We start from the raw sequence: 27,543 nt of genomic DNA on the forward strand, positions 1-27,543 counted from the left end.
GAGGTTGGAGTGGGGTAGGGGGGTAGACAGGTTGAGGCGGTTAATGTCCCGGCGGCAGTTGGAAATGAAGAGGTCGAGGGCAGGTAATAGGCCAGCACGGGGTGTTCAGGTGGATGCAGTGTGTTGGAGGTGGGCGAAGGGGTCCTCGGAAGGTGGGCGGGAGTCCTGATTGTGAAAGTAAGCTCGGAGGCGGCAGAAGATATGTTCGACGTCACGGTGTGTATTAAATTCGTTGTTGCGTGGGCGGAGGGGGATGAGCAAAGGTCTGAGCAATGAAGGCAAGTACTAAATACCTTCTTAACCACCTTGTCTATCTGTGACGCAAATTCCAAATAATTATGTATCTGAACCCCTAGGTCTGTCTGTTCTACAACACTACTCAGGGTCCTACCATTAATTGTTTAAGTCCTGCTCTTGCTTGTTTTACCAAAATGCAACACCTTGCATTTATTGATAATAAACTTCATCTGCTACTCCTCAGCCCGTTGACCTAATTGATCAAAATATCTTTGGAGTTTTAGATAACCTTCTTCACTGTCCATATACCACCAATTTTGGTGTCGTCTGCAAATGTACTAACCATTCCTCCTGTATTCTCATCCAAATCATTTACATAAATGACAAACAAAAGTGAACAAAACTGGGCCTGGCCTCCAGTCCAAAAGACAACCCTCCATCAACCCTCTGCTTGCGACCATCAAGCCAATTTTGTGTCCAATTGGGACGGTCACCCTGAATCCTAAATAATCTGACTTTATTAATTAATCTTCCTCATGAATGTTATTTTAAATTGAGGTGAACTCTGCATTTTCTAAGAATGGTTCCATCAAACCCACATGATAAAAGAATCAGAAAAGAAGGAACTAATTAAGAAATTGACAACTCCTTAGATTGAATTTGCAGCATGGTAACAGTGAAAGAAAAGTCGAAAATTGTAAATATGCATAGATCCAAAGGATCTCAACAAAACTATGATGAGACCTCAAAGTTGCATGTCAACTACTGAAGAACTTTTGCTGAAACTTGCCAAGGTAAAATTCTTTACAATCTTCAATGATAGATGAGGCTGGATGAAAGCAGTTTTCTGTAAAATAAATACAGTGAACCCCACCATGACACACAGTGAGTTTCCCATTAGCAAATGATTTCAACAAAGTTGTAGAAATTGACTTGAGGATATGGGATACGGAAAAAAGAAAATCATCTTGCACTTCATAGTCTTGACAATTAGATTTAGTCAGTCTCATGTAATATGTAGTAAAAAGGAAATGTAATATTGAATAAGATAATGGAGAATTGTATAGAGACTGGACTGGGCACCAACTAAATTCCTGATTGACAACGGGGAGGCATTTGCTTCTGATGAATTTCAGGATATGTGGAAAATATGAACATTGTGATAATGAACACAGCAGTTGAAAGTTCTTTTCGTAATAAAGTTTATAAACAGAAATCATGCAATGATATCTGAGATACTTCATAAAATCCTAGCAAACCAAGAAAGTTGTAAATTAATGTCTGCCCTAACATACGTACAATCCATGTGAAGAGCTTACTGCAAATGGGTGGGGGGTGGGGGGGTACTATCTATTACAATTTGTTTTTTGGGAGAATCAAAAAGTTATTTCGGTAATGAGTAATCTTTTCTTGGCTTGGGAAGGAACTATAATTAGCACCACTTTTTCTGAGTGATTGAACTGCCTGAATGCAAGAAGCATTCAGTCATTCATTAAGGGTGGTCTGAGGAAGGGTCACTTGACGCGAAATGTTAACTCTGATTTCTTTCCACAGAGGCTGCCAGACCTGCTGAATTTTTCCAGTATTTTCTATTTTTGTTTCATTCGTTATGGTGATTTCAGAGAAAATTTTGGAAGCCTTATAGCACCATATATGATCACCAGAAATACATTTTAATCCAGAAAACTTGATTTATTATAGAAGCAAAGGGAAAAAAGATGGCAAGGTCAGGTTTAGATAGTGATGGATAAACTAATTTTACAGCATAGTGTTCAAACTGTTATGGTGTATTCCTTGGGATCAATTGGCACAGATCACACAATTATAGGAATCACAGCAAGTCATCAGGCATCATGTCCTTTGCATACTCATGTTGGACTACATTTATAATGAACAGATTATCTCAGATGAAGGACTGACTGAATATGGACAAAGTGACACAGATATGTAGAACAAGAGTATTTGCTCACGGGGCAACAATCAAAAGTTGGTACCAAAGTAGAATATGCTAGGAGGTATAAGTGAATAATGGGATACCACTATTGTAAGAAAACAGGAAACGCCATTGACAAATTCTAAATATGCAGGACGAAGGTCAGGATTTAACATCCATGGATTAGGATTGACTTTGAATAAACAGCATTACAGACAGAGTTTTATTCGCATACCCCAGATCCTCACAAAAGGGAAGAAATAGAAGTTTGATTGGACTGGTAAACTGGTTGTGCACTCAGACTAGAACTGGTGCCAGTTATGAAGTTTTGAAACTGAGTACAGTGATGGGAAATTAAATTCAGAAAAATACTCAAGTTTCCAACCATGGGTACTCAAAAGGTGTTATGCTATTTTCTTACTTCATATACCAATCTTTCAATGACTATTCTAACATAGCACAGATTATCAGATTCTTGGTGGGAAATAATAATGTGTTTTTTGCTTATCTATTACACCAAGAAAATAAAGTGTAAATTGAGTACCTCAGCTGTTGAAAATTTGGTGCCAGTAAAAGTTATAGATACAAGAGTGCATTTATCCTGTATTCTAAAGGAAAACCCTATATAAGGGCAATCTGTCCATAGAATATCATGTGTATAACCATTCTCTTTTGGACAATTTGTATTCAATAGAGGGTGTTGCTCAGAAAAGGTTAAAGATTGGCCTTGCTAGCACATAAGGAATTTTAGAAAGAGACTTGCAAAACAAAATGGTTGAAACACCAATTGCTAGACTGTTTCACAAAAGAAGATGCTTGCTCCAAGTAATTATTGGTGACCATCAAAGAAATACCATAAGGACTTATAAGAACATAAAAAAAAAATATTGTTTGTTTGTGTCCCTTTATGATTAACATTTTATATTTTTCTTCTTTATAGGAAAGGTAAATATACATTTTTTTATATTATATAAAATCTGAAAAAAAAATTTTCCTATGATCAATTGTATTATTATGTAAGATATAAGAAATGAAAAAAATTGTTTAATCCTCATTAGTTTTGTTCAAATATTGTTTTTATCTCTTCAAAATTTTATTTAAACTGTAGAAGGGAATCTATAATAGTTAAGCAGGAATTTTTGATTAATTAACTAACAGTTGGGTGTTTGGGAGGAATTTAAGACTGAGTAGTTAATAAACTGTATCCACAAAGTAAGGTGTTTTGGACACCATCTCACCAAATGGATTGGATCTGATTTACAGGGCAGCCTTCTAATTCTCTTTTCTATTCATCCAGTTATTTGTACCTTCAGGAATCAATGTACAGACACTCATTCTGAGGACCCTTTAACAAAAAGCTTCTTTTGATAGATGCAGTGCATGATCCTTTTGACCTTTATTGGTGAGGGAACCCAGAAGTGGGATACTAATATATATCATAGAGTGTTGAGGAGCCATGAGATAGCTTGCTGACTGAACAAATGGGTTCCTGGTTTGAAAATGGCACTCATGCTGTGTATAGGACTGTTACAAATCTGTCCAATGAGTCAAATAGCCTCCATCTCTGCTGATACTTCTTAAGAAGAAAATTACAAATATATTTACCTTTAAGCATTTTAATTTTATTATTATTATCCACATGAAGTACAAATCCAAAATAGAATTATTAAAATAATCAAACAGAAATTTAGAATATTTTTAAAAATGTCATAAATTGCAATACCTTCTTGAAGAGAAAAATCAAGGCAAGCTGTATAAAATGATGCCTGTCCAAGTATGTTGTGTCGTGAGACTGAAAAGTCTTTCATGTATGTCATTAGCTCAACATAATCTGAACGTCTACAAAACAAAAAGTGTAGTTTGTTAATAATACAATCATTATTACTCATATAATATTCTATGTTCGCACACATAATGAAATCCTATATTAAGACCAGCTACCACATGAGTTTGATAAAATATTAAACAAAAAACTCCCAAAGAACTGCAGATGCTGAAAATCAGAAACAAATACAAAAAAATGCTGGAAAAGAATCAGTGAATCTGGCAGGAAGGAGAACTAACGTTTCAGGTTCTGAAGACGATTCACTGAACTCGAAACATTAATTCTGCTTTCTCTCCACCTGACCTGCTGAGTTTTTCCCGCAATTTCTGTTTATGATAACATTTTGGTAATGTTATTGTTAGCGAATTGGAATTTGAATCCCACCAGAGTAGCTAATAAATTAAATAAACCTTGTTTAAAATGTTAGTGTCAGCAATGGTGACCATGATTGTCAGGTTGTTCTAAAAACCCATCTACTGCAGATACAGACCCATAGCAATGTGGTTGACTCTGAACAGCCCTCTGAAATGAGCTAGCAAGTTATTCAATGTTTTGTTGTGTAGTAGGGTATTTTCTGCTATTTAATAGTATGATGTTTCCATCCATGCTTTTTTAAGAGATGGTAGTACAATAGTAATGTCAATAGACTGGAAGATGAAAGTGCAGACTAAATCTCTGCTGGTAGGCTTTTAATTTCCATGACAGCAGATGGTAAAATTTAAACTCAATTAGTAATTTTTTTAAAATCTGAAATTCAAAGCTTATCTCAGTGATGATGACCATAAAGCTATCATTCATGGTCATTAAAAACATCTGGCTCACTAATGCCTTTTAGGGAAAGAAACCGTCTTCCTTGCCTGATCCATTCTGTATGTGATTCTAGACCATCAGTAATGTGGTTGATTCTTAACTGCCCTCTGAAATGGCAGCGCTAGCCATTCCACTGAAGGGCAGGTAGAGATGGGCAACAAATGCTGGCATTTCCAATGATGCCCACATCAGATGAAAGAATGAAGGAAAAATACTTTTTTACAGTTAAATATAAATAGTTGTTAGACTTGTATATGAAGTTAGAGATTCTGCTCCCTTTCAGATCCAGTTATTTGTGCCATTCCAACATCTTTCTTACACGATCATTAAATTGTATGCATCTAACACCAAACCTATTGTTTTCTATCACCCCTTAAAGTCTTTGTCCGTATCATATTTACATTCCATTTATCTATCTATGTGGTGTTAGATTTTGCAGACTTAAGTGTGGTGCTTTGACCATTCTCCTTGATTTGCTTTTGATCTTTTAACGTCGAGGAAATTCTGTACTGTTGTATAAGTCAGTGTAAGTATATTCCTCTTGAATGGTTGTGGACCTGGTTGTAAAGTTTTATTTTGTTGTTCTTCTGAATAGTAAGTCCAAGTTTCTACTGCCTTTAATTTAAGAATATTAATGTCGTATGATTTTGCTTGCATATTTTTACAATTGTACTTTTTCCTCACTGGCCTGTAACCCATGCTCGTTCCTATAATGTCAAAGCTGTTAATTCTTGTGCCCTGGTGCCTGTTATTGAAGTTTTGAACCAGGCTGTCACATTGTTCTTCCATTTGCTGTTTTACTCTCTCATGATAATTCACTGTAATGTTGGGTTTTAATTTATGTGAACCAATGGAAGCTATGTTCTTCGACTCCTTCCCATCAGTAACTCTGATGGTGGTAACACATTGTGTAGTGGTGAGGATCAAAAACCTAATAGAGCAAATCTGACACCTTCATTTTTCCTCAATAAAATCTGTACTGATTGTATCACTCTCTCAGATTCTCCATTTGCTTGAGGATAATAAGGGGTGAACTGATATCAAGAATGAAGTTACACTGACATATAAATTTGAAATAACCAATTTTCAAATTGCATGTCCATTGTCTGATGTCATATGAGTGGAATTAATTATTTTGAAGATAACTATATCTATCATGAAACTATGTAAATGGCTGTCTTCAATCCACCATGAATAAAAATCAGCAATTGTGATGAAGATTTGTTCCCTTAAATTCAAATAAAATGATTCCCTGATGCCCCCATGGTCTTGATGGAGAAGAAGGTTTTAATAGTTATTCATTTTGTTTTTGGCCATTTACAGTATAATGAATACAATGAGAAATCATTTATTCAATATAGTGAGTGATACCTAATCACCAAACTGACAGTTGTACTCTCACCCAAAACTTTCTAATTCCCAAATGTCCTTGGTGAATTTTTTGTAGACTGTCAAGCCAAAGGATTCTCATTGTGACTAATCTCTCATTGAAGTCTAGTACATCATCAATGATAGTGTTCATAATATTGGCATCATATTAGATTGTTGAGTATCTCATTTGGCCACCCGTTCAAGCAATACTTCCAAGGTTAGAGACATTCTTCATCTTATTCTTGGGCTTGCCTTACCTCTTCAAACTTCTGTCAGTATTTCTCAAGGGCTCAGTGATTAAAAACATGTAGAATTTAAACTCCTTGATGAGGTCTAAGTCTTTCTATTCAAATTCACTTGATGGTGTTCTTGACAGTATATCTGCTGTCATGCAGTACCATCCCTCTATATATTTGCTGAATGAATCATGTGCTGTGAGTCTTAATCTGAAGAATTGGATTCTGGGTGGTATCTTGCATTTATTTTATGTTCAGAAGATTGACCAAAGGTCAATTACAAATTTGAACAAATTTTTAATCCTGTAACATAAATTGAAAGATTTAACATGCCCATGGTACCAATGCCTCTTTCTCTGTCATAGTGTGACACTATTCTGACTCTGTAATGAGCTAAAGGCATAATAAACTAGTCTACATTCTTTGAGGTATTGAGTTGATCCAATAATATTAATTGGATCCATTTTTAACTTAAAGTCTGTGCCCTTTCTGATCGTTTTTCACCCTCTTGTCTGTTGTGTTGCTTAGAAGATATTTCCTTTTGCAGGTTGTCTGTGTTTACAATCAACTGGCTGCTTTAAAGTGGCCTATTTTATCACAGCAATGGCACTGTGTAGCTCCTCTTCCTCTTGCTGGCCATTCCTTGTAATTTTGTGCCTTGTTGTCACTGCACTGGAGGCATTCTAAAATAATGCTTCATGGTCTTTTGCCTGTTTTAGTGGGCTGAGGTTTTCACGAGGCTTTTGTTCATTTGCGGCCTACTGACTGAATTGCCATACTCAACTTCTTCCATGGGCCTTCTCCTTCCCCATATATGAAACCCAATTCTGTTTCCAAAACTCTAACTACTTTAACTACTTTTTCTAATGTTAAATTACCCCTAACTTCCAAGGAGTCTGACAACAGCTGCTTTGCAACCCTAACAATTGTATGCTTGTAAATCAAACCTAATTTAAACTTTTGTAAGTATAATTCTCCACCAGCCAAAAGACTTAGTAAACAAATCTTTGCTTTCACCTGGCTTTTGTTTGAGATCATTGAACCTTGCTTGTTCAATAATGGAATTCCAATGAATGTTGAAAAATGAATTGAATGTTAATAATGCCTCTTCATGCAAAGTTAAATTCTTATTAATACCTTGCCTTGTTAATCTGTTGTTAACAATGGTGCTCATAAACTAATATACTAACTTGACCTTTCTGGCCTTTTTCATGCAAGCTGGAAGTAGTTCTGTACATGGTAAACCTTTACATTCAGTTTTCCCATACCTAAGCCTGTTATGCTCCTTCAGTAGTCTGGAATGTTTCCTGGAGTGATAGATTCGATTTCATATTCTTCTGAGCACTGGAGCTATTCTTGAATTCACTGCTGAGTCTTTGCCACTGCTCATAGTTTTGAACCTTATTCACTTCAGTCCTGTCTCCAGGACTGTATTTCAGCTTCTGTTGCTTACATAACATTCCACTGTCTCAGTGATTCTTCAAACTTTCTGTATTTTCCCTCTGAACCTCAATTTTCCTTCAACTGCTGGTGTTTTTTTTTATTCACTTGTGAGATGTGAGTATTACTGGCTGGTCTAGCGTTTATTCCCATTCTTACTTGCCTTTGAGAAGATGGAAGCGAAGTGCCTTTTTTAACCACTGTAGTCCATGTGCTGGAAGTGAACCCACAATTACGTTAGGGAGGAAGTTCTAGAATTTAGACCTAGTGACACTGAAGGAATGGTAATATATTTCCAAGTCAGGATGGTGAGTGTCTTGGAGAGGAATTTGCAGATGGTGGTGTTCCCATGTATCTACTGCTCTTGACCTTCTAGATGGAAATGGTCATGGGTTTGGAAGATACCATCTAAGGATCTTTGGGGAATATGTGCAGTGCATCTAATAGATAGTACACACTGCTGCTACTGAGGTGGAGAGAGAAGATGCTTATGATGTAGTGTCAATCAAGCAGGCTGGTTTATACTGGATAGTGTCAAGCTCCTTGAGTGTTGTTGGCAAGAGGGGAGTATTCTATCATACTCCTGACTTGTACTTTTGGGCAATCAGGTTATAAGCTGCTTTATATGGTAAGTCTAGTTTAGTTTCTTGTCAATATAATCTCAGGATGTTGACAGTAGAGGATACAGTGATGGTAAAGCCATTGAATGTCAAGGGTTGTGGTTAGGTTGTCTCTTGTTGGAAATGGTCATTAATTGCCATTTCTGTGGTGCAAATGTTGCTTGCCACATTTCAGCTGAAGCCTGGATATTGTCCAGGTCTTGCTGTACTTGGACATGGATTGTTTCAGTATCTGAGGAGTTGAGAATGGTGCTGAATGTTGTGCAATCATTGGCAAACATCTCCACTTCAGATCTTATGATGGAAGGTAGATCATTGATGACGCAGCTGAATATGGTTGGGCTTAGGACAATATCCTGAGGAACTCCACTGAGATGTCGTAGAGCAGAGATGACTGATCTCCAACAACCACAATCATCTTCCTTTGTGCTAGGTATGACTCTACCCAATGGTTAGAGTCCCTAATGACTCCAGTCTAGCTCAGGTTCTATGATGCCTTGATCAAATATAGCTCTCACCTCACCTCTAGCTTTGGTTTTCCTTTACTACTGCCCCTATAGGCAGGCTATTGTAGGAGTATAGCCATGGGTTCTATGGTATAATTAGACAAGAAGATCATTGAGGCTTATCTGGATGTTGAGAACACCCTACATCACCTTTTATGTGTTTTCTGTGTAGCAGGCAGTTTTCTCAATAGGTAGAAACAAGTTCTCAACTGACAGGAAATACAGTTTGTTAAACCTTACTAACAGCCCATCTCACCATATTAATATTGAGTCTCCTACGTTGCCAAATGTGTCTAACAGACATTGAGACATGTCAACATGGAATCAGAGTGGGTATCTGGTAACTTCAGCACATTGCTTCTTCTATCTTCTTTAGGACCAAATACCATCTCAGGGCCAAGTCATATGCACCTCTCATCCATGGACATTGGCATCTGACATTTCCCCATCCTCATGATCATTACGGCATTTCTCTGATTCACTTGTAGGCCACTCAGGAGCCACAAACTAGCAATAAAAGGTTGCAGCAGGGAAAGGCACCAACCTGATGGATTGTACCAAGTTGCAGCTCAGGGCTGGTCACTCAACCTTTTAGCCCCTTGTCTCTGAGGGCTTGCTCGCTTAATGCCTGCCTGCATGTTCGCAGCTCCCATGTTTTGCCTTGCCTTGCTTTGCCAGCCATGCCACACCTCTCAGCACATTAATGTTTCAGTTGTAGCCTAAGACTATCAATCTGCTGTATTGACAAATTCTTTTGCACAAGCTGTTTGTTATTATTTGTCTGAGGGACATCTTCATTTATGGCACAGTGAGGCATCAGTCTAAAATCTATAGCATGTTCCAGCTGCCTGTATGGCAAAATTTCTGCATATCCCTGTTTTATTTCTGGTGAAAGGCTATCAATAAACGTTAACTATAAATACTAACTTCAACAGTACTTCGACTACCCCTCCTTCCGCCATAGGTCATGTAAGGTGTCCATTCGCCCAGTTTAGCCACCTGTCACATCCATTCTGATGATGTCACCTCTCCTACTAGCACTTCTGAGATGCCTTCTTTTACCCTCAATGTAACCATACTGTGGTTGACAATGCCTTCCACAGTATCTATCCCAATTAGATTTGATTTCTGTTCAAAATGTGAGTCAAGAGTTAAGGGGACTGATACAAATGTATCGTTATGCCACAGTCAGATCAGGCATGATCTTACCACATGGTAAAGCAGAATGAAGGGGCCAAAGAGTTCTTAATCCTTGAGTTCTTATGCCCTCACCATCTTTCATCTTGGGTGGATCATCCTCCATCATTTCTATCAGTTCTAGACCAGGCCACCATCAAACACATCTTGTCTTCTTGTCCCCTCTCAGTTGTCCTAACGGACTGTTCCCTTCCTGTTGCCCTGGTCTACTCTTCAACCATTGCAATGCAGCCTGTCATTCCTTACAGTAGTTTTCATGCAATTGCAGGAGTTGCAAATCCTGCTTCTTTAACTCCTCTCTTCACCATCCTGTGCAGAGTCACTCTTTCCCAGTGGAGCAGCAACTTACACATAATTTCAATTTACTATACTGCATTCAGAGCTCACAATGCAGTCTGCTCTACAATAGGGAGGCTTGTTTCTGTTTATTTTTGTAATCCTTCATCTTGAAAACAACTTCGAAGAAGCAATGAGGGTAGCAAGAGTGCAGCTTGTATACTTGGCATGTAACTTTATGACCATCACCAAGATCACTGGGTTCACTATTACTGACAGAACTGGCTGAGTTCTAAAGTGGCTAAACTAACTCAACCTCAACTTCACCAATTTACCTGGCACAGTGCATCTGTTGTTAACAGTATGGATGGATATTGAGACAAAGGTCAGTCTTCAGCTTGAGGATATCTTCTATCATGTGTGATAATATTGCCATTCTAAGTGGGATTATCTCAGAAGAAATCTAGCTACTCAAAAGTGGACAACTATAAGGACCCATAGGCCACTGGCAATTGAGTTGTATTCCACTACAACCTTCAAACTATGGCTCAAAGTACTCCTCACTCCATCATTATCATCAATTCACCTGCTTCAATTCAGAGAGTAGGATAGCATCAGGAATATTTAAGAACGAGGTGCAAACATAATGAAGAATAAAACAGAATTACATGTATGTGGAACATTGTAAGCAAAGTGACATAAATAGAGCTACATGATCCTAGAACTAGTGGATCTAAACAAAGCTCTGTCATCAAACCACTTCTAACCATGAATGATGGTAATCAATTAATAGGAAGAGGAGGTTTCATGATCACCCCAATTCTCAATGATGCAATAACACAGTGTGAGTACAAAGACATTTGCGACCTTCCTTTCACCAAAACTGTTCAATGGGTGATTTATCTCAGCTTTTTTCTGAGGTTTCCACCATCAAAGAAGCCAGTCTTTAGTCAATTTCATTTGCTCTCAAAGAAGAGCTGAATGCACTAGCTACAGCAAAGTCTATGGACCTGAGAAGATCCCAGCTGCATTGCTGAAGACTTTGGCACCAGAACCAGCTGCACCTCTAATCAAGTACTGTAGTGAGTTACAACACTCGTATCCGACCATGTGGAAAATTGCTTATTGTGCCTTGTTTGCAAAAATCAAGACAAATGTCATGTTACCAATTGCTACTCCAGGATTCTACTTCCAATTATCATTATTATTGCAGCCAGTGTACAAACATGGGCAAAAATGCTGAGCTGAATTCCAGGAGTAAGATGAGAGTGACTGCCTTTGTCATCAGGTCAACATTTAACTAAGTATGGCATCAGGATCCATAGTAAAATGAAATGAATGCAAATCAGGGACAAATCTCTGCACTGGGTGGAATTATAAAAGCAATATATTTATGATGGTTGGAGGCCAGTTTTTAGGGTCAGCATTGACTTAATTATTGAACTGGATTCGCCATATAAAATTATGACATCAAGAGGAAGGCAAGGTGCTGTTCTGTGGTGAGTGATTCACCTTTATATCTTTTTCAAAGTTATTCCCATTTACAAGTCACAGATCAAGACTTTGAATAGTGGATGAATACAACTCCAAGAACACGGAAGAAACTCAAAACTATCCAGATTGATTCATTAGCTCCATACTCACCACCTTTTAAATATAGTCTGTCTTCACCACTAGTGCACTTTGGTTGCAACATGTACAAGGAGTACTACAGTAGCATGCCACTGCACCTTTGATGATAAATGCAGTCTTTCCAGCAACTCTCATATAGCATGAATGAATTAAAAAGTACATGAACCAAACATGGCCAATTGCATTTCTGATCAGAACAGGACTGAAAGACATCCATTGACGCATCATGATTTTGCTGACTTACACTTTGGCAACATCCCTCCTTAAATTTCTCCTTATAATGTATACATCCAATTCCTTTGAGGGTTAATCTACTTCCACCATGATCTTCTATAGTGTAATCCATATCCTAAAAACTACCCTATTGAGGATTTTTTTTTTTCTTCTGTTCCTTGATAATTTAATTTCATAGGTTTTCATTGCCTTCCTAATTTGGTTTTGACTTATCTCCTAATGTTGTTGTGTTCTCTTTTATTATGTATTCTTCTGGTGTAAAATGCAAGCCTCGTTCCTAACCCATAATTGTTTCTTTAAATCATTATTCATCCATGGGGTCCCACTAGTGTTTAGTGGCTCTTTTAATTCAGTTGAATATGTTCTGCTTGTACATTTTTTAATGTTATTCTGCACTGTTGTTTTCCAAAAAGTTATCCATTTGATTTTCCCAAGTTCTGCTTTCAACACAACTAAATCAACTTTTCTCGAATCTATTAACCTGATTTTCATAATATCTATGTCTTTCATCTTATCATTTTTATTTGATATCATTTTATATTTTTGTATCTAAATATTATGATCATTATTGCCTAATATAATCTCTTACTTTCTCTTATATGTTCTGGTTTTTTACCCATTAATAGATCCAATAATGAATCTTTCCTTGTTGGATATTTTGCATATCTGAGTTGTAGATATTAACCTAAAGTTTGCTGTGTTAGCTCAAATGAAGTGAAATGAAATTAAATGAAATGAAGAAGAAAACATATGAAACCAATGATGACTTAATTAGAAAGTTCACTGGTTTTAAAGTATTTCCATATTTTGCTGTAGGAATATGTATGTGATAAGATTGGAGTATAGTAAGTCAGTAGTAATTGATTGAACGGTCACAGTAATTCTGGAAAAGTCTTATTTAAAATAGACACAGTGAATCAGAAGTAATAATGTAGACTGTTTATCAGCTAAATTTGTGATTGTCATAAGATTGTGCTGTGTGAATATCATATGGGTGATTGGATGCCATAAAGCAAGAGCAAGCTAAAGTTGTGGTCATTGTTCACTAAAAGCAAGAAATAAACCTCTTAATAAGTTAGATGATAAAATCAATGTGGAAAACATGACATGTTTTGATTTTTGACAGTGATCAAACTGATCATTTCCTGGAGACTGGACAGTGTAAATATATGTATGGAAAGAGTATACAAAAAAGCTTCTCTCACAGTGCAGTTAGCTAGCTTTGGAAATGGAGGTTGTCTGATCAACAGCTGGAAGTTGGGATTGAAGAGGCTGCTCATCTGTTCCATTCTGATCTTTAGACAAGTTCATATAAGCTTATTTGTGATTGTAAGCATTGTGTAGGTCAGATTTTTGAAGTTATTTGTCATGTACTTTGTTTTAATAAAGAACATTTGGTATATTTCTTTGTAGAACTGTCTTGGGTTATTGATATTAAAAATAAACATGATGGCCCAGGGAAAGTAGAAGTAAAAGCCTACAGAGTTTTGTATGCATGATAGTAACTTCATTTCCATATGCCCATTATTGACTTCTTCTATCTAATTTATATCATGTCCATTGAAATGGCCATGATCACAATTTCAGAAGACTCTAGGAAAAAATATTAGAACTAATGGTTAACAAATCCCCTAGGGCAGATGGCTTTCATCTCAAGATTTTAAAAGATCCAGTTGCATCTTTTAACATACTGGTTAACATCTTTCAAAATTCCTCAGATTCTAGAAAGATACCACTGAATTAAAAAATTGCTACTGTAACATCTCTACTCTAGAAAAGAGAGAAACAGAAAGTAGGAAACTCATATGCCAGTAATCCTACCATCTGTCACCAGGAAAATGCTAGAATCCATTATCAAGGAGCTAATACCGGGACATTTAGAAACTCATTATTGACTTTAACTAGACTAATCTGTCCTCGATCTTTCAAAGAGGGGTCATAAAGGCAGAGGTTCCAATATATCTGGAAATATGATTTTATTGAAATCTATATGATCCTGAGGGAACTTGACAGGGTGAGTGCTGGAACACTGTCTTCTCCTGTGGGACAGTCTAGAATCAGGGGACACAGTTTAAAGTTAGAGGCCGAGATTTAAGATTGAGATGAAGAGAATTGTTTTCCCCCCAGAGATTGTGGTTCATGGAATTATTTTTCCAAGAAAGCAGTGTTGGCTTCACCATTGAAAATGTTCAAAGATAAGTTAACATTTTGATCAGCAAGAAAGGAGGATGACAAGAAATTAGAGCTAAGGCTATAAACACAGTATCTATGATCATTTGGATGACAGAGCAGATCTACTCCTGCTTCTGATTCTTGTGTTCTTGTGTCAAATCCTGCAATATTTAATTTCTAGTTCTGGTTTTTCTGTAGAGGCTTCTCAATATCTTTGCTATATTTTTAATAAATTCATGTTGGCTGTTATTGTTCTACCGAGTGACAATTCAAGTTATCACAGATTATAGTCTCTTTAACTTGATATTAAAAGGTTGAGAAATGAAAACTGGAATTATGGAAGCACATAATGAGCAGTGGAGAATTGCATGGATAACTCCCTGGAGCTCACAGGGAGCACACTTCCACAAAACTTCCTGAAATTGATACTTAGCTGACTTTTGAAGAAATTCATCCCATATATCTAAGCAGCACACTTCTTCCTATCCCTAAATGGTGGATTTCAAATCAGTGGTGTCCCAAATGCATAGAGTTCTCAAATATGAGCCGGAGCTCAGAAGGTGCTTGTATTTGGCTACTTTTTGTTGGGCTGTTGCAATTTACACTGGACTGCATTTCCAGGTAGAGGATCCAGACCACAGAATTATATTCATATGCACTGTAATAACTAGTACAATTACATTTTCTATTTGGGAGCTGAAAGTGGTTTGAATGGGTCTTACACATAGATTTTCATTCCACCAAATGCAGCATCCTCTTCCTCTTTCCTAACTACTTGTGCACTTAGGATGGATAAAATGTTTTTTTTAAAAAAGGATTGAAATGTGAAAAGTGTAATTGTTACATTTCTGAGATTACCATTATGAATTCCTTTAAAACTATTCATATAAATTTGGCTATTCATCATCTCTTTAGGAATTCAAAATACTAACTTATTAATTATTTACCTGCCAGTGAGTAACAACGCTTTGGTCAGAAAAGGAATTGTGACGACATCAATATTGGGTTTATTTATTAGTCCAGCAATTTTATGCGCCAGACGTCCTTAAAAGTGAAAAGAATATATTAATTGTAAAGACAGTCTGTACACGAAAAAAATTGATTTATTTTGTATAATTTGTATTGATAAAATAATATTATGTACCATACTCAATAGATTCAGCAAGCTGTCCAGTGCAGAGCTTCATTTCTGAAAGTGCACATACTAAATGACCCATCATTAGTAATCCCTCCTGATCCTTGTTAAGAACAAGACACTTTCGGAGAGCTAACTTTTCCATTTTTATACTCTTCTCTTTAAGACCGAAAAAATGATAACAACGGAAAGAATCAATGTATGCAGAAATAATCTAAGGAGTACAAAGAAACAGAAGTAAATTAGCAGGAAGGTGAGCTAAATATATCTATTTGTTTGTGCTATTTATTTTGAGCATGATAAAAGCACAAATACCTCAGAAGATTGTTAATTTTTATGCACAAATTGTGTGCAGAGCTATTTGAGTTTTTGCAATATTTGCTTACAAATACTGAAGCATACATATGCAAATGAAGGTAGGCCATTGGATGTCCAGTCACTTCCAGTCTTATAAGGCATCATTTCTGTCGGTATCACTTTTAAATAGATTAATTAGCCATAACTTTGTCAGAGCCATTACTGTAAAGTGGAAGTGATCCATTTATTGGGATTCACTATCATAGAATCATTAAATCACAATGAAGAAAGTCAATGTGTTTGCGCTAACTTTTTTAAAGAACAATACTCTGAGTGCCACACCCCTGTTTTTATCCTGTTTTTATCTTCCTTTTCACACAATAATCCAATTTTCTCTTGGATGCCTGAATTAAACCTGTTAATGCCACATGCTTAAGTAGAGCCTTCCGGATCCTAACCACTCACGGAGTAAAGAAGTACTTCCTCATCTCACTATTGCTTCATTTGGCCATTATGTTAAATCTTGTATTCTCTGACTCTTCCATCAAAGGAGACAGTTTCTTTGTTTATATTTCAACTCAAACCCTCAGGATTTTGAATACTTCAATCAAATCTCCTCCTAATCCTTCCCTCTCAACCTCTCCAATCTGTCTTATGACTGAGTTCCTCATTCCAAGAATCATCTCTTAAATCTTTGCTGCACTTTTCCCAAAAACATCTCTTACAGCGTGAGGTATAGAACTACATGTAATACACCAGTTGAGGCTGAACCAGTGTTTTATACAAGTTTAACATAACTAACCTACTTATTACTCTACACCATAAACCACAGGAAGTGTGGTGCTTTGCTAAACACTCTTTCAGCCTGCCTCTGCTAACTTCAATGATTCATGCAGGTCCCTCTGCTCTTGCTCCCTTTTAGAATTACATCCCTTATTTAAATTATCTTGCTGGCTTTAATTCAAATGGATCATTTCACAATTTTCTACATTAAACTGTGTTTGCCACTTGTGCGCCCATTCCACTAAGCTATGTCCGTTCTAACTTTGACACTATGATCCTCACAGTTCACAATACTCCAAATCTATCTGCTATCTATAAGTGTTTTCAAGGAGGTGGTGATGTAATGGTATTGTCACTTGACAAGTAATCCAAATGCCCAGGCTTATGGCAATTGGAGAACTTGGATTTCAGATGACATATTCAGATTTGGATGTTAATCTCTGTAATGATGACAATGAAACCACTGATGATTTCTGTAAAAAAACCCAACTGGAATATGAATAACTTTTTTAAGGAAAGCTACTATTTTTGGCCTACATGTGACTCCATAGCAATGTTGTGACTCTTAACTGTTACAGAAAAGTCAAAAAGGAATGAACTGGATGAATCAACCAATATTTATCTAGGACTTGAAAAACTGTCCACCCTGCAAAGCCCTCCTTACAATCATCTGAGGGCATGTGCTAAAATTGGTGAGCTGTCCCACAGATTAATCAAGTGAGACCCTGACAAAGTAACACATATTGAATCATATTTTGTAGGCACAGCTAACTTCATAAGTCGTCAATATTGGAAAAGCCCAATGAATCAGTGCAAAACAAAAGGCTGATGCCATGTTCATCAATAAGTGTTGGGTGAATTATCTATCTGAGCCTCATGAGGTCCCAGCATCACAGAAGCCAGTCTCAAATCAATTTGGTTCAGTCCACATGATATCAATAATCTACTGTTGGCTACAGCAGGTGACAGCTTTCACTGAGAACATCTTCCCTGAAGTGCAAACATCACTCACATTGGACTGAAATTAGTGGCTGCTCATCTATCCACCAATACCAAGCTCCCAACCACCCAACTCCTAGCCCAGGTATATGCCTGGCTGGAGTGAGAAGCGGCAAGGTGATGTGCCTGCCACATTCTTAACTCTTTCCAGTTATGTGTAAGGCAGGCCATGTTGATTTGGCATTCCTGCCCCAAGCCAATTGAGCTCAAGTGGCCAGCTAAGATCACAAATAAGCCTTAATCGACCACAGCTGGTTTTCTACCAGTAGCAGGAGGGTCCCATGCCACATGGGCAGATTGCCAATGGATGAATCCACCAGTGGCAAAGGCCATCCACAGGAAGGCATCCATGTCTTTTGAAATGAACCTCCTCCTCACCCCTCCCCACCAATATGGTTTCCATTGCCTTCCTGATGGCCTGCCTAATGGCCACAACTTTACCCAGGTTCCATAAGCTCCTTCTCCTGGGACCACCGCAGCCCCAGTAATCAATTTAGTTAGGACTGTACAGCTGGAAGCCTCTGACTTGTCAGCAGCTTTTGGATGCAGGACATCTCTGGTGTAGGTCCTGAGAATCCCAGTATCAGGCATAGAGATAGGTGCCTGATTGGATTTAGATCATGTTGAGTCTCCTGAAAATCACTTGCCACATCTTCTACAGCAGAAGGATGGGCTTAACACCATGGTCATTAATTCCTATCCATTCTTTCTTGCTGAGGTTCAGGCAGGAGAATTGCTTCCTGAATAATCTAGATTGACATGACATCCTGCTATCTAGTTTATCCAGCTCTGCATGGCAATGGAAATGGTTTCTTGTGTAACAATGTCTGGGAGGAAATGGATTGTCCCCAGCCCTCAACATTGGCAAAAAGGCCTTCACAGCAGACCTGTTGATCTCTAGCTTACTTTTGATTTCTACCCACTTGAAAATAATACAATAGCACAGCACAGATACTGTTATTTGAATTCCTCCGTTTTCATTCCTGATGCAAAAAGATTGAAGGAAAACCAAAGCAAGTAAAAAGTGAAAGGTAAAGGTAAAGTTGCCAAAATCCAATGAACCACAGGGCTGCTCTTCCATTAAAGAGAGGCGACTGGTGGTGGTTTAACCTGAGGGTCACCAGCCTCTGGTGTGGGGAGAGGTTGAGGAGAAAAGTCCTACATAGTAACTTTGAGGATCAGTTAGCTGCACTGCTGGTGATACCAGTCAGTATGATTTCAAGTAAGGTAGCATCAGAAGATAACACGGCCAAGTTAACTTTACGGCTCAAAATTAATCCAGAGGGCTTCAGAGATTTTATGCGAATTAGAAGTTAAGCCTAACTAACACTGATTTAATAAGGAACCACTGGATGATATTAACCACCTTCTATGTGCTAACTTTCACCCAGATCAAGAAATTGGACAGTGTTGCCAGCAGCTATTGAAGTCAACACAACTCCAATATCTTATTTCATTGAATTTCCTAACTACGATAAGAGAGTTCTGTATCATAGGGTCAGGCCTAGTATATAACACTATCCTACTGCCATCCACAGGAAATGTGGAAAATTGATATATTTTATTTTGTTCACCACATAGCAATATAATTATTTTACAAGAAGTGTTCAAACCTATTATTAGCATGTTTCTCCAGATGAATATCCCAGTACTGTGTTCAAATTATATTTGCAATTAAAAATTTCTGGTTTATTATAGATTGGAAAGCTGGAAAATATCCTCTGTGGACTACATCTCAGGTACAAGTACATAAGTGGCATTGTCCTGCATCCTATATCAGGCTCTGAGCAATGTGCCTCAGATTTGATACGTGCTCCTGCCCTTAGAACAAAAGTCTCAATTTCAACAACTATAACCATATCAACAGATCTGAGCAAATGAATGACCAGTCTAATGCTTCTCAGAAGGTCTTGAAGTCACAAAAGTGTTTCTTGCAAGCAAGCAACAAGTGCCAAAAATTTGGGATTCAGAGGTCTCTTCCAGGTCCACTATGGCTACAATCTGTGCCTCAAATGAAGAACAAGCACCTACTTGCCTTGTGATTCCCTTCTGAGTTGATGTTCCCTGAGGAGTGGGAACATACAAATCCACTGGAAGCTGAGTAACTGTAGACAGTTTGCTGCAGGAGTTTTAAATTTGTGGAGAGTCTGATAAATGTTAAAAGGAGATATCCCACTCAGGAGTGTGTTGCTTTCAAAACAGTGTTTAGTGTATAAGTTTTAAAACATTAAATTCTACTGTGCTATGCTTTTCAGCTATTAACTAAACATTAATATTTTTTGTACCTTTTTGGTCTCTATTGGGACCATAACAGTGATCAAGAATTGAAGATAATCAGGCCTAATACTGTCTAAATGTTTCACTTGCCTCCAATACAAACCTTAAATTCATTGTTGCAGATTTCTGCTATGTTCATTTCCAGTAATATTGCGAACATTGCTGGCAATTTGCACATTGTGTGTTTCTGAAGGCAGTATATCTGGCATAGGAACGATAGGCATCGAATCTGCTGATAAATGATGGGTGATATTTCACCCCTGCATTAAAAAAAAGTCTGGTAAATTCAAAGATTAATTATAATCTTTAGAAAGTAATGATTAATTACTGTTTTGTAGTTAATATTCTAATCTATAAGAAGGTTATGTGAAACATAGATCTATTTAACAGGATTACTTTCTCGATTGGATGTTCCTAGTGAGGAATAACATTCAAAGGGAGCACAGAACTGGAAACCCACAATGCCTGATTTTCCTTCATAAAAATTCAGTAATAGTTCAGATCCTGTGAGCCAGTAATCTTCCAATCAATGTTCATGATTAATACTATTTCTCACTGAAAGAGCTTAATCAGGGAATTAACCCTAACATGCCTTCTTTCTAATTCCTGAAGAAGGGTTACATCCAAAATGTTGACTTCACCACCTCCTGGTGCTGCCTGGCTTGCTGTGTTCTTCCAGCTTCCGGCTTGTCTACCTTCTTTCTAATTCAGCCAGTTACAAATGTTCAGATTATTTAGGGCCATTATGAGAATGATTATAATCAAACTAGCGGACCAGCAGCAGCAGCGGGATCACACTCAAACACAATTTGCAACATCGTGGCCGAGCACCTCCTTCACTCTACCATTAACTTTAAGCCAGGGAATCAATCCTGGTTCAATGAAGAATGCACAAGGGCATGTCAAGAGCAGTACCAGCCATACCTAAAAATGTGGTGTCAACATGGTGGTTATCAATGAGACTCCTTGTTTGCCAAAGAGGATAAGCAGCAAATGATAGATAGAGCTAAACAATTTCCCAAGAAATGGATTGGATCCAATGGAGTTCCACAGTGGTAAGTGCTTGGACAATAATTATTCACATTATATATTAATTACTTTGATGATGGAAATGAATGTACTGTCACCAATTTTACATATAGCGCAAAGAATAGTTGGAAGGCAAAGAGTGAGAGTGCTACTAAGAATCTACCTATCTATATATTGATAGGTTAAGTGAATGGGAAAAATCTTGACAAATGGAATATAATGTGGAAAAAAATTAAGGTTATGAACTTTGTCAGGAAGAAGAGATATTATTTAACTGAATGAAAAGGACTGCAGAATGCTGCAGCATAGAGATTTGGAAGTCCTCTTGCATGAATTATAAAATCCAGATTCAGTGGGTAAATGGGAAGACAAATCAAATATAGGCTTTTATTTCAAAAAGAATAGAGGGAGGTCTGGCTAAAACTATACAAGGAAGTAGTTAAATCTCTCCCAGAATATTCTATATTGGCCCACTTACCTAAGAAAAGATACACTGGCAGTGAAGACAGTCCAAAAAAAGGTTCGCTGGATTGATTCTGGTATGGAGGGATTTTCTTATGAGCAGTTGAGTAGGTTGGGTCAGTACTTGTTGGAGTTTAGGAGAATGTGAGGAGGTGTTTTTGAACCATTTAAGATTCTCAGAAGGCTTGACAGATAGATACAGAGAGAAGGGTCACTGGACCCAAAACATTAACTCTGATTTCTCTTCACAGATGCTGCCAGACTTGCTGAGCTTTTCCAGCAACTTCTACTTTTGTTTCTGATTTACAGCATCCACAGTTCTTTCCATTTTATTCAGCAGATATCCTCTTGTGGGTGAGTCCAGGACCAGAGGGCATAGTTTGAAAATAATGGGACATCCATTAAAGGCACAGATGAGATATTTCTTCTCTCAGAGGATAGAGAATCTGTGGAATTCTTTAGTGCTCAGTATTGTTGAGGCTGGGTTAATAAGTATATCGAAAGTTGAGATAGACAGATTTTTAATCAGTAAGGGAATCAAGGGTTGGAAGGAAAAGGCATGAAAATGAGTTGAGGATTATCAGATTAGTGATGATTTCATTCAATGGCAGAGGAGGCTTAATGGGCTGAATGGTCTCCTTCTGTTCGTAAATTTTATGGTCTTATGATTATTGCTTGTCATTATTTGCAGTACTCCATAGCAAGGAGGCATCACAAAAATATTCAGCTTTCTTCTCACAAGCATTTACAAGGGCTATATGGGTGAACGCTTCCATTTAAGGCAGACAAGGGAACGGAAAAGGAGAGCAAACAATACGATAGCCATAGTAAAAATATTCTCAATGCCATGCATTATTCTGATGTTTTTATATTATTGATATGTATTTCTGGATAATGTTGCTCTATGGAAGTCTTTGCTTTTGAGCTTTATTAAATGTTACAAGCTAAGGGAACTTTGAAATGGGGAGATTGAAATGGGTGTATTGCAGGGAACTGGTGTAGTGTTCTTTCCAATGGAACTAAGTGCATGAGGCATTTGTGTTCTCCTCCCTTCCTCCTCCTCTTAGCCTTGAGGTGGCCTCTGGATCCGATGAGGTATGGATAGGACCTCAAACTTGCTTGCAAAATTGTGGAAGATGCAGCACACCCCCTAAACGTAAAGATCCTCTTGGTGTCGGCCATAGAAAGTCTCTTGGGCAATCTAGGCAATAAAGACTCTGCTTAACAGACTAATGCCTTGCTCAATGATGTTACAAGCATCTCTATAGCTCTCACTGAAGGCCTGCTGACCTCACATGGACATTTGCCTGAACATGGTAATAAACCCCTTATGGAGAGGGTGTTCCTTGTCTCCAAGCAGCCATCACATTGAGTGTCTTGGCGGCTCAATGGTGGTCGGCACGACAAATTCTGCAAATTGAAAGCTGTACATGTGCCTCCAAAACAGCAAGTATTCACCAAGATGAGTTTCTTGGCATGGTTGTAACTGGGTGACAGTTCCTTTGGTTATAATTTCACTCATGGTTGACATGATGGGTCAACAGGGTCACATACGTGCAGTCAACGGTGCTCTAAAACAGCAGGAAGCCTGCTATCCTGGTGAATTGACATGCCCTCTCATCCTGGATTTACATCCTCAAGGAAAAAACAAATAAATCACCTCTTCCCCTTTGCAGCATCTCTCAGCATCCAGATGCTTCTGTGAATATTGAAGTTTGATACATCGCTAATACCACTAGAAAAGGTGTGAAGAGAAGTAATAGAACATAGAACATAGAACATAGAAGAATACAGCGCAGTACAGGCCCTTCGGCCCTCGATGCTGCGCCGATCCAAGCCCACCGAACCTACACTAGCCCACCATCCTCCATATGCCTATCCAATGCCCGCTTAAATGCCCATAATGAGGGAGAGTCCACCACTGCTACTGGCAGGGCATTCCATGAACTCACGACTCGCTGAGTAAAGAACCTACCCCTAACATCTGTCCTATACCTACCCCCCCCTTAATTTAAAGCTATAAGTAATGTTCAGAACCACTGGGAGGGCTGTCCATGTGTGGTTTCAGATCTTCATGAATAAGTTGACATCTCTCAGTCACTATCTTCTTACAAAATTGAAGTCTCCTGGAACACTTCTCCCAGTTTTTATTTTTGGTGGGAAAGTTTCCCTCTTTGCCTCTTTTGCCTGATCTGCTCATGTTGAACGTAAGTGTCATGGCATAATGGCCCGATATTCATGCTAGGTTTTTATTCCTTTGTTGATTTGTGGTCAGTAGAACCTTCACCACCCATACCAACTCACCATTTTACATCCATCAACTTTGTTTCGGCATAAGAAAGTCAAAAACACTTCAATTGTAACTTATGGACTGGCCTTTAAATAGTTACATAACAGAGCCCATCTTGCTTCTGAATGTTATTTCAAGAGGGAGTAAGTAAATCATTCCCTATGTTTTACTTTGGACAGTTTGAGGTGCTGCAGCAGCTGCTTGACGTCATTCCATCCCAATTCCATGTGGTTGCCTGTTGTGGTTGGCCTCTGCAGTGTGACCTGCCATTGAATGGGATTTCTCCTGGGGTGCTTCTCCAGTGGTAGGCTAACATACATCAAACTTTCAAAAATTCCTCTTTGACTCATGCACGACACTTACCAGGAAGATCATTTGGAAAGCTGGCCTCGGTGAGGTGATCCAACATGAAGCCACATAAGTATTTTGTTCAAATGAATAAAGACTGCCAAATGTGAAACCCCCCAACCTTTTAAACACTTGGACCCATTTTCTTCCAAAAAGGCAATGATCACTCATTGTTAAAGGTGGAAAGCATCACAGGTTGCAGACTTCTGCAAGCTGCAAACAATTGGCAGGCAAAAGGCTAAAATAAAAGTGAAATGGAAATGGGACTGTGCCTTTAACTCTCATTATCAAACTTGCAAGGCAGGAAGACTAATGGAGTACCTTAGGTATGATGAAACTGGCTCAGTTAAAATTATACAATTTATGGCTATCAGCCATATAGATTTTGCAAAAATGTTCAGTCGGTTTCTGTAAAATGTCAGGTTGATATGCTGCGACTCCTAGACTGTAAAAATACTGTCTTTTCTGAAGTCTGTACTTAAGAGAAGGCTATGAAAGAAATTATTTGCATAAACCTAAAGTAAAATAGCTTTAAAGAGACATGTCTCATTGTAAACTAATTGGTCACTTTTGGGCTACAGGAAAAACGGAAGATTCAGAGATGGAACTAATTCCAAAGTTTGCTCAACTAATAGCTACAACCAGAATCCTGGCAGAATATTCACATAACAGCGCAGTTACAATCGGCAATTATTGCCAGTCCTTATGGGCCTTCACAAGTGTTACTACTTCTCCAGTGTACGACACACACAAACCATTACAATAATGCTTTTTAAAGAAGTGACCTTTTTCTACTTGAGGGGCCAGCACAATATAAACCCATTGCTTAAAACGCATCAGTAAAGAACTGGTTAGTTCAATTGCATTTTATAGTGTTGTTTTCAGTAAAAGTATCAACATGTTTTCTCAATGAAGCATAGAGGATTAAAAATCTCTCCATTTAGGAAACTTGGCATTGAGAACCAATTAGTAAGGTGTCCATTTCGGTTTATGGCTTCTGTAACAGTGCAGGTGACTCCAAACAGTGGCACTCCAAAACAGGGGACTTTGCTCACCCTGAACTAGTTTTTCTGTAGATTTCCAATTAACAGAACTCTGATTAAAAAAGACCCAAGGAAAATATCTAAATCAGCCAATTCACACTTCTAAAGCAAAGTAATACTGCCTCCGAAACCAAATCCAGTCTACCAATTCAGGAACAAATTGATTTTATATAGGTACTTAGCTACTGGTAAATATAATTTGATTATCCCTGGTGCCTTATTATATTTTGGTCTTCAGGGTATCAAATAGCACCCCAAATCTTCCTTACCCTTACAAACACTCAGAAGAACCCTCAACAACTTCTATGTTCATCATTATGTGCATCAGGCCAAAAACAATGACAACAAAAAAAAAGAGGTATTTACTTTACATTCAGATGGAGCATAGGGCTACATTCAGAAGAGTGTAGGGTTAAACATACGAGATATTCAATACCAAATAATCCCTGAAAATAAAACCTATACAGGTAGGCAGCCAAAGCTTTTCAGTCACCCACAAATGGCCATTTTTAGGCTATAGAAGTGGCCAATAGTCTTCCAACGTGAGTGATTCTTTTTCCTTAAATAAAGCTACAGGACAATTTTAATACGAAGAAACAAGTCTTTAGATTCAGGTCATAAAGGCACCAATTGTCTGGACACATTTGCACAGTTCCTTGTAAATATCCAAACATTAAGTCAGCCCAACATCTGCATGCAGTGAGGTTTCTTCCGGGTGCTTCAGTTTCCTCCTGCAGTCCAAAGATGTGCAGGTTAGGTGAATTCACTGTGCTAAATTGCCCATAGTGTTCTGGGGTGTATAGATTAGTGCATTAATCAGGGGTAAATGTAGGGGATTGGGTCTGCGTGGGCTATTTGTTGGAGGGTCGATGTGGACTTGTTGGGCCAAATAGCCTACTTCCACACTGTAGGGATTCTATGATTCTATTATGGCATCTAATTATCTGAAATGTTAAGAAGCTAACCCACTGAGAGGCTAGGATTGCAATAATTGCAGTAACCCATTTCATTTCGAGACATAAATGACACAACACAAAAATACTTTTGCTGCCTTTTGGTTTCCTCATAGACTTTCCTCTGCAAATTTTATATATTTCATTGTACTGCCATTTTAAAAATCTATACTGCAATGTTTCTAAGCTACTCTTTCTTGTCAATTTGCTTTATTTTTTGACACTGTTTCTCTTTTTAATTCTATTTATATTACCATTACCAACGCCTGACAGGAAATTCAGGCACTAGAACTCTTAATTATAAAGGGTAAAGATAAGAATAATACAAATCAAATTAATTTCCATTAAAAAATACATTAAAACAATTTATACTCAGTAATGCCTGTTAGCTCTTCTTTGTCACGATGTCTCTGAGAATTTTTGTAGTTTTCGATTAAATATGCAATTGCTTGTGATACAGCGAAGCTTGGAAATTTTTTGTTCAGCAGTGCTAAGCTTTTCTTAAACAGGATCTCTGCATCTAGAAGATGGCCCATACCAAGTTGTACCTGTGACAGAACCAACCAAAATAGTCGAGTAATAGATAACTGAAGCAGAGAACAAATGTTAATAATTAAATGGGAGTCTCTTATTTAGTTAACTGAAGGATATGCTGTTTGTAGCATTCCATTTGTTGCAAAATTAATAGATGCATTAAAGATCATTACAGAGATTGTTCATGAGATTTGCAGATAATTACGACTGTGAATAAGTTGGAACACAAGCCAACAGAAGTAGGAGATAAGCAGAGCCGAGCTTTGGCAATCCTGACAGTTCTAAAGAAAGAACGGTATATGTGACGTTTGTAGTTTCATAGCTTGTATGCACTGCATAGGAATGTCAGTGCCGATAGAACAGATTGAGTGTTAATTATTTTCATGGAGATGTAATCAATACTGAGCAGGATTGCAAAAAACAATGAAAATTTTAATCAGCAGGCAAACTCATTTCAATACATCTATATAAAGCAATTAAACTTGGCTGAGAGCTTAGACTTGCATCACAGCAATGCTGAAGGACATTGCTTAAATGACATCTCACACTTTTTTCTCTTAGATCTCTTTTCTCATTGGCTTGATATTTAGTTATAAAAGAGAAAGAGGTGTCAGGAGCCCATTGTTAACTTTATTGATACTTTTATAGGCTTGTTATTGCAACATTTTGAAACAATTATGAATGACTGGTTTTCGGCATCCTGCACAGGCCTTCTTTGCCCTGACCTTGGATGCCTTCAGGATATTTTATGACATGGCTTGTTCTGAAAGAATGTGTTAGATCCTTCCATTCTCTTTTGTCTTGCCACACAATGGTATCTGAAGCAGGAGGCAATTTCTCATGCTCTTGAAATACTGTGAGTTGGTATGGAAGCCATGAAGGGTAATTGGGATGCATGATGCAT

The 27,543-nt window shown here is 37.8% G+C and overlaps 1 protein-coding gene across 1 annotated transcript in view; it reads right to left on the minus strand.

Moving 5' to 3' along the window:
• Window positions 1-27,543, minus strand: part of LOC122551928 (adenylate cyclase type 10-like) — a 187,001-nt gene that overhangs the window by 25,298 nt on the left and 134,160 nt on the right. The window contains exons 26-30 of the mRNA XM_043694498.1: window positions 26,478-26,653; window positions 20,084-20,240; window positions 15,634-15,838; window positions 15,437-15,533; window positions 3,894-4,009 (exon numbers count right to left, since the gene is read on the minus strand). Coding sequence (XP_043550433.1) covers window positions 3,894-4,009; window positions 15,437-15,533; window positions 15,634-15,838; window positions 20,084-20,240; window positions 26,478-26,653 — 751 coding nt within the window. The remainder of the gene's footprint in view (window positions 1-3,893; window positions 4,010-15,436; window positions 15,534-15,633; window positions 15,839-20,083; window positions 20,241-26,477; window positions 26,654-27,543) is intronic.

The sequence above is a fragment of the Chiloscyllium plagiosum genome, chromosome 7 (genome assembly GCF_004010195.1).
Source record: "Chiloscyllium plagiosum isolate BGI_BamShark_2017 chromosome 7, ASM401019v2, whole genome shotgun sequence".
NCBI classification, from domain to species: domain Eukaryota; kingdom Metazoa; phylum Chordata; class Chondrichthyes; order Orectolobiformes; family Hemiscylliidae; genus Chiloscyllium; species Chiloscyllium plagiosum.